We start from the raw sequence: 12702 nt of genomic DNA on the forward strand, positions 1-12702 counted from the left end.
ATGTGTGAGAGAAATTTCCATTTGCTGCCCTCTTTTAATTAATCGCCAGCTTGTGCATGTAGGTTATGTAAACACCAGGATTTTGTCTGTTATATAGCCATTATAGAATTCAGTGCAGTAATAGCACATCTATAACACAGACGGCAGCAGTATTTGGAAGGAGGAAGAGATGGGAATTTACAACAAGAGTGAAAATGGTGTGTCAGTGGTTTTGGATTCAAAGATAATGTTGATGATAATTAGAATATTGATCCTGATAACCCACCTGTTATGAAAGAAGCAGTGGAAAGCCACCCACTCATTGTCATTAGTCATCGCCAGCTCCTTACAGCCTACTGCAGTACATGCTGCCATCCATGATTTAGCTCTCCATCCAGTTATGAGGGGGTGTTGAGCGTTTATTATGCAGCACAGTCCTAGTCCCAATGAGATGGCAGAATGTTGCACGATCAATACCCCTCACAGGAAGCCAGGTTAATTTATTTTTTAAGGATTTGTTTGCGTCTCTAGAACCCCCAACACCCCCACCCTCTCCCCACCCTACCCCCCTTTGCTGCAGGTTTTGATGCAAGCTAATTCCTAAAGATCTGCAGAGTGATGTTTTGTCACTGACGCACACATTCACCACTGCACAGGCTTTGTATGCGATCACACTAACAGAAACATGAACACACTTTTTTGTGTATTCCACTGTTGTTTTAATGTTATCAAAACCAGTTTTGTTTTTTTCACCCTTTTCCTGTGTAAACAAAGCTCAAGACTCTAACAAGGCTAGTTGTGAGCGCAAGCTGATTGATAGTGAAGCTGAATTGTGTTTACTGGGATCTCAGCTCGTACCTGTACACCCTGAGCCTGCCGGGTTTTCTACAACCTTCGTGTTTGACCTTTAGCTCTGACCCAGACAGAATGCTCCACTTTTTGCACAACACAGCCCCTCCAAATTTTCTTGTTTCATTGCCGTGACCTTCACTCTTTGTGTCGGTAACTGTACGCCTACATGCGTCTTCCTTTTGTGACTTCTTGGCTCAGCATTGCACTCACAATGGTCCAGGACGTCCTATGATTTCCAGGTCTGTTGTGCTTATTCATAACCACAGATGTACACAAGCGTAACTGCATGTGCGCATATACCTACACCACATGCTCAGTTTTGCACACATAAGGTAGAAGACAATAGCGTCAGACCTATTAACATGTGCCTTGTGCATACAACCCCCGTCCATCCTCTGGCTGGCTAACAGCTGCGGCTCTGCAAAGTACAGAACAAACGTCATGTTCTCCTGCCCAACTGCTCTTAAAAGAAGCAGAATCTCACCCTTTATTACTGACTGATTGCTAATTTGTGTACGACAGTCACTGAATCACCATGTCAACCACTAATCATCTTCTAAATCAATTAGCAATTTGCATACAAATAAAACATGTCATCCTCATCCATCAGTTTACGTTTGAAAATGTGAGGGAGAGATGAATGCATTTGTTATCACTTTGATCATTTTGGTTACCACTCATCTATTTTTATTTTTACTCAACATCATCAATCAGGGCATTTATAATGGATGCTGCCGGAAGCACGCATCTCCCCTCAGGGAATTATCGCTCCAGGCTTAGGTCAAGCAGAGATTTGATCTATTGTCAGTCAGATGAATTGATGTTTTTCTCTACATTTACTGTGTTCTACAAGGAGAAGGAGAGAGTGTGAGAGTGAAGGTAAAGGTGAGGAGAGATAGAAATAAGTCTAAAGTAGTTTAATGTCAGCCCTCAGGACCCAAAGCTTTTGAAATATTCAGAACCATTCTCCATCACCTTTTACCCTGGTTGCTTGCTCAAGAAAAGAGTGAGATGAAATCAATAGTGGTGCCAGTACTGGCCTCAGTGCCAGGCATCATCCAATATTTATACAAATGAAGCTTCACAACCTCAAATTTGCCCAGCAGTTTCATGTTTAAGGTGCTATGAAGGACTCGAGAGGGGTGAAAATTCAGGGCAGGATGTGAGGATGAAAGAATGAAATAAATCTGTGTCCCTGTCGATGCCCTGCCATACATACTGAAGTCGTTTGCATTCCCATGATATGCCAGGTTATGATTAACAGCTGTGTTGAGTCTTGAAGTGGGATGCCCTCGGTCCCATAAACAAGAAATGGATCATAAATCCCACATGGCAGTTTTAAGCCGTTACCACTCCCCAAAACGTGTCCCCTAACAAATGGCCTCAAAGTTTAGTGCTTTTGTTACATGAGCACAACATGCACTGCATGCAGACTATTAATTTAGTTGCCCACCAGAGTTAATCACAACGTTGAAAGCCAAAAAACATGAAATTAGATTGTGGGTATATTGCTCACACTGCAGCTTTATTATTTTTTGTCCGACATGGCCACTTCCTCAGACATTGGTTTGATGTTAATGACTGATGCAGGGTCCCTTTACTGTCACCGACCACTGAGGTCAGTTTCAGATGAAAACTCATGATTCAGCGCCATTTGGTGTGGATATGTGTGAGGACAAACTCCCTGAACACAACTGTGAGCAGAAACTCAGATACAAATACAGACACGTTGTAGTTTTGAAAACTGACGGATGAATTCCATGTTGAAAACTTTGATGAAACTTTGAAGGAATCTGTTTTAAACTTATTGTTTGAAATATATGTATCCCATGAATTTATATAGCAACATGCGTGTTTATTACCACCTGCTGATGAATGGAATGAGAAAATAGTTTCAATTTCGTGCACTCAAGTGCAAAACACTGAACTCCCAGCATATCCTTCATATTAATAAGAATGATTAGTTTGTGATTGGATTTTACCTGAGAGAAATCCATTGAGCCGTGGGAGGAATAGAAGGTAATCTGATATGTATATCCCACGGCTCTCTTTGTCAGTCCCTCCAGGATTTGACGGTTGAGTGATTATAAGAATTACCACAAATTTAATCAATCATTCTCAAAATCTTACAATTTTGTCCAATCCCTGCAATAATTCCACAAAATACTGTAAAAAATATTTTCGGATAAAAATATTTCATCTCAGTGCTGCTGATAATCAGCCTTGGTCAAATTAAATCAATCCTCAACCCCTGCAATACATTTTTTTCTGACACATTATTACCTCAGGGACCTCAGGGCTTACTCCCTCTGTCCCTCACGAGAAGCACCAAAAAATTTAATAAACCATCTCTAACCCTATAAGACCCAAGTCTTACTGGTTTTTCTAACCCTTTGTTGCATATTGTACACCAGAAAACCAGAACACCAAGTGTACTTACAATGTTGTTGATAAATCTGAACATAACATTGTACTCTTATTGGAACTAATTATGTAATGATTGTCAATGAGTTCTTAAAACATTTTTTTATTCCTGCTGACTTACAAGTTGTAAACATTATCTTGATTTAGCGCAAAATAACACAAAAATGATGCACTGAATTGTTTTCAGAAAAGCTGCAAATTCAGTATATTGATGTTGCCCCTGCTGTGCAGAGTATGGTGCACAATAGGTAGAATGCAGCCACAGTATGAGAAAATGCACACTAGAGAGCAGTCTGTTCCCTCTTTCTGCAGTCGTTGTGATCCTCCATCTCCCTCTCACTGCGACCCCCCCACCCGCCTCAGACACGCACGCACACACACACAAGCATACTGTTCTCGTCAAAGGACCCAGTAAACACAACATCTGTCAGTGCACTAATTTACACAATGAACACCAGAGGAAGAAGGATATATATACACCTCAAAATGGCCTTGTATTCAACAAACATTTTACATCACATGAAAACACAGTGAAGAATATTGTATGTGCAAATCTTCCTTTAAGCTGCTGGATAATTTCTTCAATGTTTCTGATACAATCTGGCATTGTATTTTGATTTAAGTATGCATGGTTTCAATGATTGTTGTCTTCAGTGTGCTTGATTCAGTGAAAGGAGGCGTCGCTCCTCTGTGAAAGCCAAAGAGTGAGAGGCAATGAGAGGCATAGCTTTAGATCTTTGACACTCTGCTTTCTTTACTTGGACGGTACACAAATAGTGATATAATAATATGAAAATATGCTAACTGATTCATAGATCATTTAAATCTGCTTTCAGATAGGCAATGGGAAGGGGGAAAGAAACTACATTGACAGCGAGCCAACACAGTGAATGATAAAACAACAAATATGAGAGTTAGAACAGAGAAGAGATCTAAAATTCAGACCATGGATTGTACATTGAAGATGAGATGCAGATATCCCTCTGCCCCTTTCATTTTTTTTTTTTGTATTTCGTTTAATTTTTTTGGTTGGATACACTGCAGAGACATGGCTCTCCAGTCCACGAGCGCTAAGACTGCATCATTCATCCTTTCTGACAGTGTCTCACGTAAAAATGAGTTTACTGTGAATAGCAATTCATTTATTTAAACATTTTTTGTAGTTTACAAAAGAAATAGATTATCTTGTATCATTTTTTTGTCCACACTTGCACTTTTTTTAACATATTTTACACAGACTTTAATTTTTACATTTTAATCGAACTTAAACATGTTTTTTTATATTTTAAATGCTAGTCAAATATTGTGTTTACCATAATACAAATGGTTTGTTTTTTTTTCTTTTTTCCTCTTTTGTGTGTCCCCAGTTTCTTTTTAAACAATAATTAAATGTCCTGAAGTAGAAAGACACATTAAAGCTCAAATATCCACCCATGAGAGAAAAGCCTCAGTGCCCACAATGTATTCCTCTCTGTGTTTCTGTGGAACATCAACAGGTCCAAGAGTCAGGCGCCCATTATGCCCTGTGGCCTCAAATCAGCAGTAGATAGCAGTAGCAGTAAATCCACCACGAAACAGTCAGCCGCATAAAGCACGCTCCTTCCACATCACAGTGAGACCCTGTGTAAAAAGTGTCCAAAAGATCCCTTTATTCCTTCTGTCCCGCAATATTCCCCTCCCCAGTGGATCCAAAAAAGGGATTTACTGTATATCCAGATAATCACAGGTAAAGACGTACTCACAAAGCAGGGTCACACCTCACATTCCCGAGAAGGTTGCTGTTGGCAAGTGCAAGAGCCATATTCATTGATGATTACCAGAGCTCCCTCAATGTGGTTAGGTTTATAGTCAACGTAGTACTCTGGTGTAGAAATAGCAGCCATCTGCTGCATGCTTTGCTTTTGCTTCTGCTTACGGCGCTGACTACTGAAGCACTGCCTCAGCTGTCTTATTCCGGCCGGGAAGCACTTCCATGCCACATACAGCATGAGCACTATGATGAGAAAGGAAAAGATGAGTGCCATGGTGCCAGTCACCACTTTGTGGATCTGCATGGTGCTCTCCAAGTCATCGTGGCCTACTGTGACAGTGAAAGAACTGGTGACCACCTCGCTGCCCTCACCTTCATAAGGGTTGGGAGTAAATGGGCCCATGAAAACAGAGCCCTTGGCCAGATCCCTCGTAGACGCGTACAGGCCTGCTGTAGTTACCTCCATTGGGGGATCCTCACATAGCTGAAAAGCGTAGACAGCATCCAACACATCCTCACCCTGTGCGGTGTCAGGGCTTGAACACAGCAGGGAATTGTCACGCTGGCCTCGGAAGGCACTCAGCCAAAAGGCCAAGGCACACACATTGCGATTGCACTCCCAGTCATTTCCTGCCAGGGTAATGCTGTCCAGAGATGACCACGAATCCAGGATGTGCTGGTCCACGGAGGTCAACCGATTGGAGTCTAGCATCAAAACCTTAAGGTTGGGTGCACTCTCAAAAACATGTGGCTCAATGTACTCGATTTCATTGGCTGACAGGTCAATCTTCTCTAAAAAATGCCATGTCCAGTCCAGTGTATTGACAACAATAGTAGCACGATTGTTGTGCATGTACAGAGTACGTAAAGAGATGAGGCGAGGGAAGTGGGCTAGGTTCACTTTAACTAGCTCGTTGTGCTCAAGATGCAACTCAGTCAACTTGAAGAGGCCAGCGAAGGAGTTTCGTGCCAGGCTCTGCAGTTGGTTGTATCCCAAGTCTAGAAACTGCATACTCCGGCAGTCTTGAAAAATCCGCACTGGCACAAACTTGAGAGCATTGTAGCGCAAATGCAAATTGGTGAGCTTTCTAAGGCCGTGGAACAGGTCAGGCTCGAGTGCCTGCAGCCTGTTGTATGAGAGGTCCAGGATACGCAGGTTTGGGAGGGGCCTAAAGGTACCATTTGGCAGACTCTCAATCCGGTTACTGCTGAGGTCCAACTCCTTGACCCGTCTTAGCCTGTCAAATGCACCCTCCTCGACAATGTCAATGTTGTTGTGATCTAGGTAGAGCCAGGTGAGTTGTGACAGACCAGCCAATTGGCCTTCACGCAGCTCGGTCAAGTTATTCTCTCTCATGGACAGGCCCATGGCGCTGCTCAGATTGCGGGGAATGTCTGTGAGGTTGAGCCCCTCGCAGTACAGCAGCTTGCTGTCGCAGCGGCACAGCTTTGGACAAACCCCCTCTACCAAGGGAACCGTTCTTAGAAAAATGCCCAATAAACACAGTATCAACCCAGGGGGCTTCTTCAGTGGCCACTTTAAGTACAGTCCAATTAGAAGGAAATCCATTAGCATAAATATCCAGGGATGTGACTGAGAAAATGTCCATTGAACCACTCTGGATATTATTTTTGCACTGATCACATCATATTTATCACATCACATTTAATTAATTGAATGATCTGTTTCATTCCGTTCTTGTATTTTAGCTGTAGACAGTGATTATATTTATTTTATTTTGTCAAGCGAGGGAGTCCTTGTCGAAAATGCAAAGGATTAAGGGCAAGTCTCTTTGCTTATGTTAGATATCAAGCAGTGGGTGGAGAGTAGATGGGTTGAAAAAAAAATGAAATTGTCCTCATTGATCGATCTTATTTGAAAAGATTCCTACTCACCCCTATCCAAAAGCTGACAATCTCCATTCAGCGTCTCGCTTTGTGCCCCAACACTAATTATGTGCGAATCTAAAAAAGACCCCACTGTGGCACAAATTCTCCCCCCCTCCCGTCTCTCTTTTCAGTGGACACCAGATCCTTGGCAGGCTTACAATGTCTTAGTTCTCCTCAAGTGAAAGACCCAGAATGAGAAGGAATCCAAGTAGCTTTCAGCGAGATGGTAGGAAGTGCAAGTTCCCCTGTCTGCATGCATGAGCTCTGTCTCTTTTGCTCCTCCGCAGTCCTCTGCTGCAATGATCAGAGGGGAGAAGAGACAACCAGAGAAAGAAAAAAAAGACCAAGAAAAAAATCTTTTTAAATATCTGCCTTGCTCTTTTCTCCTCCCCTTCCTGCTTAAGTTACAGCCGATCTGTCAACACATATTATCGTCCATCTCTGGAAGCAATCACTGACTTGTAAGGTTTAAATCCATTCAAGCGGGTAATCATGCTTTCAGTGACGGATGCAAGGAGAGAGAAAAAAAAAAGGATTTAAAGAGGTGAACCCTGTTCACTGATTTCTTGTGTGACAGTATTCCTTGTCATCTCAGTGGCTCATCTCGGTTAAGAAGCCGCTCGCATCCCCTGTGGCTTGCAGTTTTCGTTCACTCCCTTGTTCTCCTGGTGTTTTCTCAGCCAGCTGGAAGAGGCTGCTGAAGGCTGGTGCTGGTAGGCAGGCTGGGGCGGTAAATGTGGGAAGCAAAGGAGCGCGCAATCCCTTGCAGCAGAGCAGTACGCTGACAGCGCATGCAGAAGCACCTTCTGTTCACTGAGTGTCGTAAGCCACTCACAATTCAGAGTGCTCGCTCTCTTTCCCTCACTCTCTTGCTCTCTTTCCCTTGATCGCTCACTCACTTTTTCATGCTGCTCCCCTCCTCTTCCTCTCTCTCCCCTCTTCCCTTCCTCGCTTTCCTCTTGCTGTGTTTTTCTCGGTGCCTGAGACATTTACATATTCAGAATGGGCTGGGCTTAAACCAGGAGCTTTAATGAAACCCCCCCCCCTCCTCTCTCTTCCTCTCTCCCTATCTCTCTCTCTCGCTCTGTCTCTCTCCCTCCTTCACTGACTGTAATGAATTGGGCCATATAATGTCTGCCTCCTTTGACGTTGCTGTGAGAAAGCAGTTTTCTGATTTCAGAGTTGCAAAATAACATTTATCCAGTGGGACACCGTCCAAAAAGGGTGGCCTATATTAGTTCCACTCCTAAAACAGAGAACCATTTGCATGCATATTAACAACCAGAGAGTCCACACATAGAAGAACAAAAAAAGAAGATATAATTTGATTAAAATTCACTGTATGCTCTCTCAGATCACCACTAAATCCATGCAACACACAAAAGTAATTAATTTCAGTAATGATGATACAATTTAAATATACTCATCTTCATGTTTGTCTAATGATTTCCAATATAACTTTGTGTGTCAATCTTAGTCTATTCAGAATCATTGTTGCCTTGCCAACAAAAAAGGCTATAGTGTTGTGAGTCAAGGCTGGAGTATGACAATCCTCATCAAAGTGTCGCCAGGCCTTCTATGTCATTGTCAGTTATGGACAGGCTCTTCTAAATACAGATGTAATTGCTTGCCACATAATATTAGCATAAAGCTATAACATAAATATTCTTCTCTGAAGGTCCGCTGTCTCCTTGCTTAACGCTCCTCTGGAATCACTCCTAGCCTTGTCATCGTTCTCCCATTAATTTTCTAAGACAATGAGCTGTGACAGGGCCTTCCATTCCTCATTTCAGCCAAGTTTCGAACCATCTGACCTTTTTCTCCCCTCTCAGTTCATTGCATTTTTACTGGCAGGTGCCATAACTTAGATATCAAGCCTTCTTGTTGTTTTTATTCTGCCTCCCTCACAATCCAGGCCTGGTGACATGCAGAAAACCTAATATTTACTTGAAAAATAATTACCTTTTGATGGAGGGGGGCGAAAACAAGAATAAATGCATCGAGCATGTTGTTAATGCAAACACCGATACCAATTGCTTTTCTTATTAAAGAGTTACAACTGATTGTTTTTCCTTCTTGACAGGTAAGAATTTCTAACATCTGTGATCTGGATTACTGCTGACAGGGAACAATGTCTAGTTCTATTAACTACATCTGACAATAACAATATTTTTTTTATAGAGATCGGAAATACACAAAGACACTACACTTCACTTTCAAGACCTGCGGCCTTGAAAACTCTGTAAGGCTGAACTGAGTGAAAGCAGAGGCCCTGGTCGTTTGTGTCATGTTTCTGCAGATGTTTCATTGTTCCATTTCATTGCGTCTGTTCATGTGTTCTGCTTGGCAGTCAATTACTGTGATGTTGTTGTTTGTGTTGGAGCTGGTAGGATGTCATAAGCATTATCTGTCGAATAGCTGGCTAACTGACACAGGACTTTCTACGACTTCTGCTTTATTTCACTGTATGTATCAGCCATATCTTATCTAATCTCTGCTCAAATATGAATGGAAGAGTTAAATATGACAAGTGCTAAAGCAGGGGAGTTAGCTTCAGTGCTGCAGGGAACAGGATAGTTCAGCTCATCAGTGGCCTTGCACTTCCGACTTTGACGCCCTGAGCACCCCTCGAGTGTTAGTTTTGCACATGTAGAGCCCCTTATCCAGTTAGCAACATCTGGGCAGATTTTCAAAATAAAGCCTACTGAGAAGGATAAACATGTTAATGTTGTTAAATGGTCACAGTTTGGTTAATTCTAGACACCCAATCCACTTGGTTAGGTTTAGGAAAAGATCATGATTTAGTTAAGAATAAGCATATAAGCTCTCCTGGCTGAAAGGCCTGTGCTTGACCCATCCAACCACCCCAGCCTCCACCATATGTGCACTTTTCTCACTCTCACTACTTCATTTGATGTGTTTGAAGTTACAATGGTCTGTCTATAGAAGTCTATCGGACCAAGCGTCCGTATGCGGCGAGGAGTGAGAACATGTTGAGTTGGACAGTTTTATCAAACAAAAAGAGTCCTGTTGTGTAAGCCATTACTAACACTACACGTCTGTCTGACTGGAACACTACCAACATTTTAAGCTGCTGTCTGTTATGCAAACCATGGTTGAGACTTACTGAGAAACAATGGATCAGAGGCCAAGATTTGGTGTCAATTTCTCCTTGTTGGCGGTATTCTAATCACTGAATACATATAGATACATAAAGATACAGATATCTTTTTGGATTACATAAGAAAAGAATGCAGAGCGGGTTCATCCATGCCAATGAATCGCCAAAGGCTTTCATATGCAGCACATCAGAAATGTTTCCATGGTTTAGATTATGCAAATTAAATGTGCTAGATATAATGGGATCCATAGGTATTTTGTTCCATCATTTAACAGACAAATATCTCTCAGTTTTCTATTTGTCAATGTTGAATACTCATCTTTCATCACTTTATATTTTCCTTTTCAGTTTTCCTCAACATGTTCAACAATTCTCTGCCTGGAATCAGTTCATTCTTCAAAATGGAGCAAAGTAGAGATAACGTTCCACTGCATAATAGAGTAGTTAGAGTAGTAGTTGCCAGACACTGGTTAATCTAAAATCTTAAGAAATTTCTAGCCTTTTCATAAAGGCTAATGAATGAAAATAGTTTGTCTTGCTGCATCAAGTGGAGCCTAGTTTGAAAATGGGGTGGGAGTTTGGCTCTCTGTTTGATTACCGTCATTATATCAATGAACCACAATTACCTAACAGCCCTGTACTTTGTTCTGACCCTGTCTGACACCAGACAACTTAACCTTAAATACTCATCCTCCAACAAGGCTTCACAATATTCACAGACTGTTCTTAACATTTCAGTGACAGTAAAGAACTGACACCTATTGCATTGAACCAAAAAAAAGTTTATTTTTTTCAAACGTGACTGACATTGTCTTTAGTTTTTTTCCCACTTTTCCTTGGTTGATACTTTGTTCTGTGATATTCATTTTCACCAAGATAACTTGTTTGCATACCTACCAAAGTAAAGGTGTTCGATGGAGATGCAATAACACAACCTTGATTTTCTTTTTTTAATTTATTTAGAGCATTTTGCATCAAACTCCCCAGATTTGATCCACTTTTTTAATTCAAACATGTTCATTGAACCCTTGAGTGAAGGTTTGACAGTGACACATATATACTGATCCCCACAGGAAAAGACAGAAAAATTGTCCTTCAGATGATCTGGAAATCTTGAAGTTGGAATCATCTCTGCCTCGCCTTTGCTATATTCCCTCTTAGCTGTAATGGATGACTACACCATCAGCTAATGACTTGGTGGACTATAATGACTTGACACAGCGAACAGGAGATAAGAGTATCCAGACCATCAGTTTTAAGACTTTAAGAGCTTTGGCTCTATGCTTTGGAGTTAAGGTCAGCACAAGTGTGAGGGAAAGTGTGTGTCTGTGCATGTGTGGGTGGAACGCACATGCCCACTGACACACTCACATGAACACAGTCATGCAGATACAGCTATATAAGAGATTGATGGTTGATAAGGATATGGATTTTTTTTTAAATGAATAACCTTGAGTAACCTCTTTTTTTCCATTTAGTGTAAATCACACACTTCCAGTTTAGGGTTTATGTTCTCATGTACCTCATCATATTTCATATCAAATAATAAACCAAGATGTCATGAAATTATTCAGGAACTTTGTCACCTTCAGGAAGTAGTTGTGCCGTTGTTTGTGAAATTGAAAGAAAAGCTGTTTTTTATTTATTATTACCTTATTATTCCTATTCTTCTTTATTCTAATTTCTAAGCAGTTTTCACCAAAAAGTTATTTTTTGTTTTAAGAATATTTCATATGGGTGGTTGCGGCTCCAAAGGTACTTATCAGAAGGTTGGTGGTACGATCCCTGGCCTCAGCAGTCTACATGTCGAAAAAGATACTGAGCCCCAGATTGCCCCCGATGCTGGGCCATCAGTGTGTGAATGATCGAAAGAGCTTGTAATGGGCAGCCATTGTATGCATGAATGTGTGTGAAAGGGTGAATGCAGACTGCCAGTGTTGCTGCACTGCTCGTTATTAGTGGGCAATCAATTTAGAGTTTGACCGATATGGGTTTTTCAGGACTGATACCGATTATTAGTAGTTAAGGTGGCCGATAACTGATATTTGGAGCCGATGTTCATTTGCGGTGAAAGTGTAAAAATTGGTGGAAAATGTTGAATAATACAAAACACTTAACTTCATTTAAATGCCTAAAGCATGTTTATTTAACCAAACAAATAGAAAATAAGTAGCTCCAGAAGTGCAGAAGTTCCTAGATTCAGAATATTACCAACAGCATTGTTTCAAGTGATTCACAGACATATCAGGAGGTACTATGAGCTAGCAAAGCTGCCGCTCGTGTTTACTCCCCTACTTAACGCTACGTTATTGTCGTAGTCGTGAGCCGTAGAGTTTTTCATGTGACTTTCACGCAAACACACACTGTGTTCAGAGATTGCATACATTGTCCCCTTTGCTAATGCATAGTCTGCTGAGCGTTCAGAGTCAGACCGGCGAAATAATGTTCTGGTAAAAACTAATCAGCCTCCACCTTAGCGTGTTTCCCTCCAATAAAACTAGTGAATTGAGTTTTTACGCACTCTCTCTCAATCACACACACATGGTTTTACTATCACGGACTGTTTGACTGTCTATATTATCAGCAGCCTTCTTTAAAGTACTTCACAGACATGTCGCAAGGTACTAGGAGCTAGTAGAGCGGCTGCTAATGTTTACTCCACTCTTATGTTATTCTGCTGCACACT

The 12702-nt window shown here is 41.4% G+C and overlaps 2 protein-coding genes across 2 annotated transcripts in view; one reads left to right on the plus strand and one right to left on the minus strand.

Moving 5' to 3' along the window:
* The window catches only part of ctnna2 (catenin (cadherin-associated protein), alpha 2), a 312264-nt gene that overhangs the window by 191243 nt on the left and 108319 nt on the right, over positions 1-12702 (plus strand). The gene's annotated exons all lie outside the window — the stretch shown is intronic.
* lrrtm1 (leucine rich repeat transmembrane neuronal 1) lies at positions 3809-6670 on the minus strand. Its single transcript, XM_041964888.1, has one exon. The coding sequence runs from the start codon at positions 6579-6581 to the stop codon at positions 5007-5009; it is 1575 nt and encodes a 524-aa protein (XP_041820822.1). The 5' UTR covers positions 6582-6670; the 3' UTR covers positions 3809-5006.

This window comes from Chelmon rostratus, chromosome 3 (assembly GCF_017976325.1).
Source record: "Chelmon rostratus isolate fCheRos1 chromosome 3, fCheRos1.pri, whole genome shotgun sequence".
Classification (NCBI taxonomy): Eukaryota; Metazoa; Chordata; class Actinopteri; order Chaetodontiformes; family Chaetodontidae; genus Chelmon; species Chelmon rostratus.

What these genes read in the sequence shown, in the direction of transcription:
- lrrtm1 (XM_041964888.1), bottom strand. Translation starts at nt 6,581, where the DNA reads ATGCTAATGGATTTCCTTCTAATTGGACTGTACTTAAAGTGGCCACTG.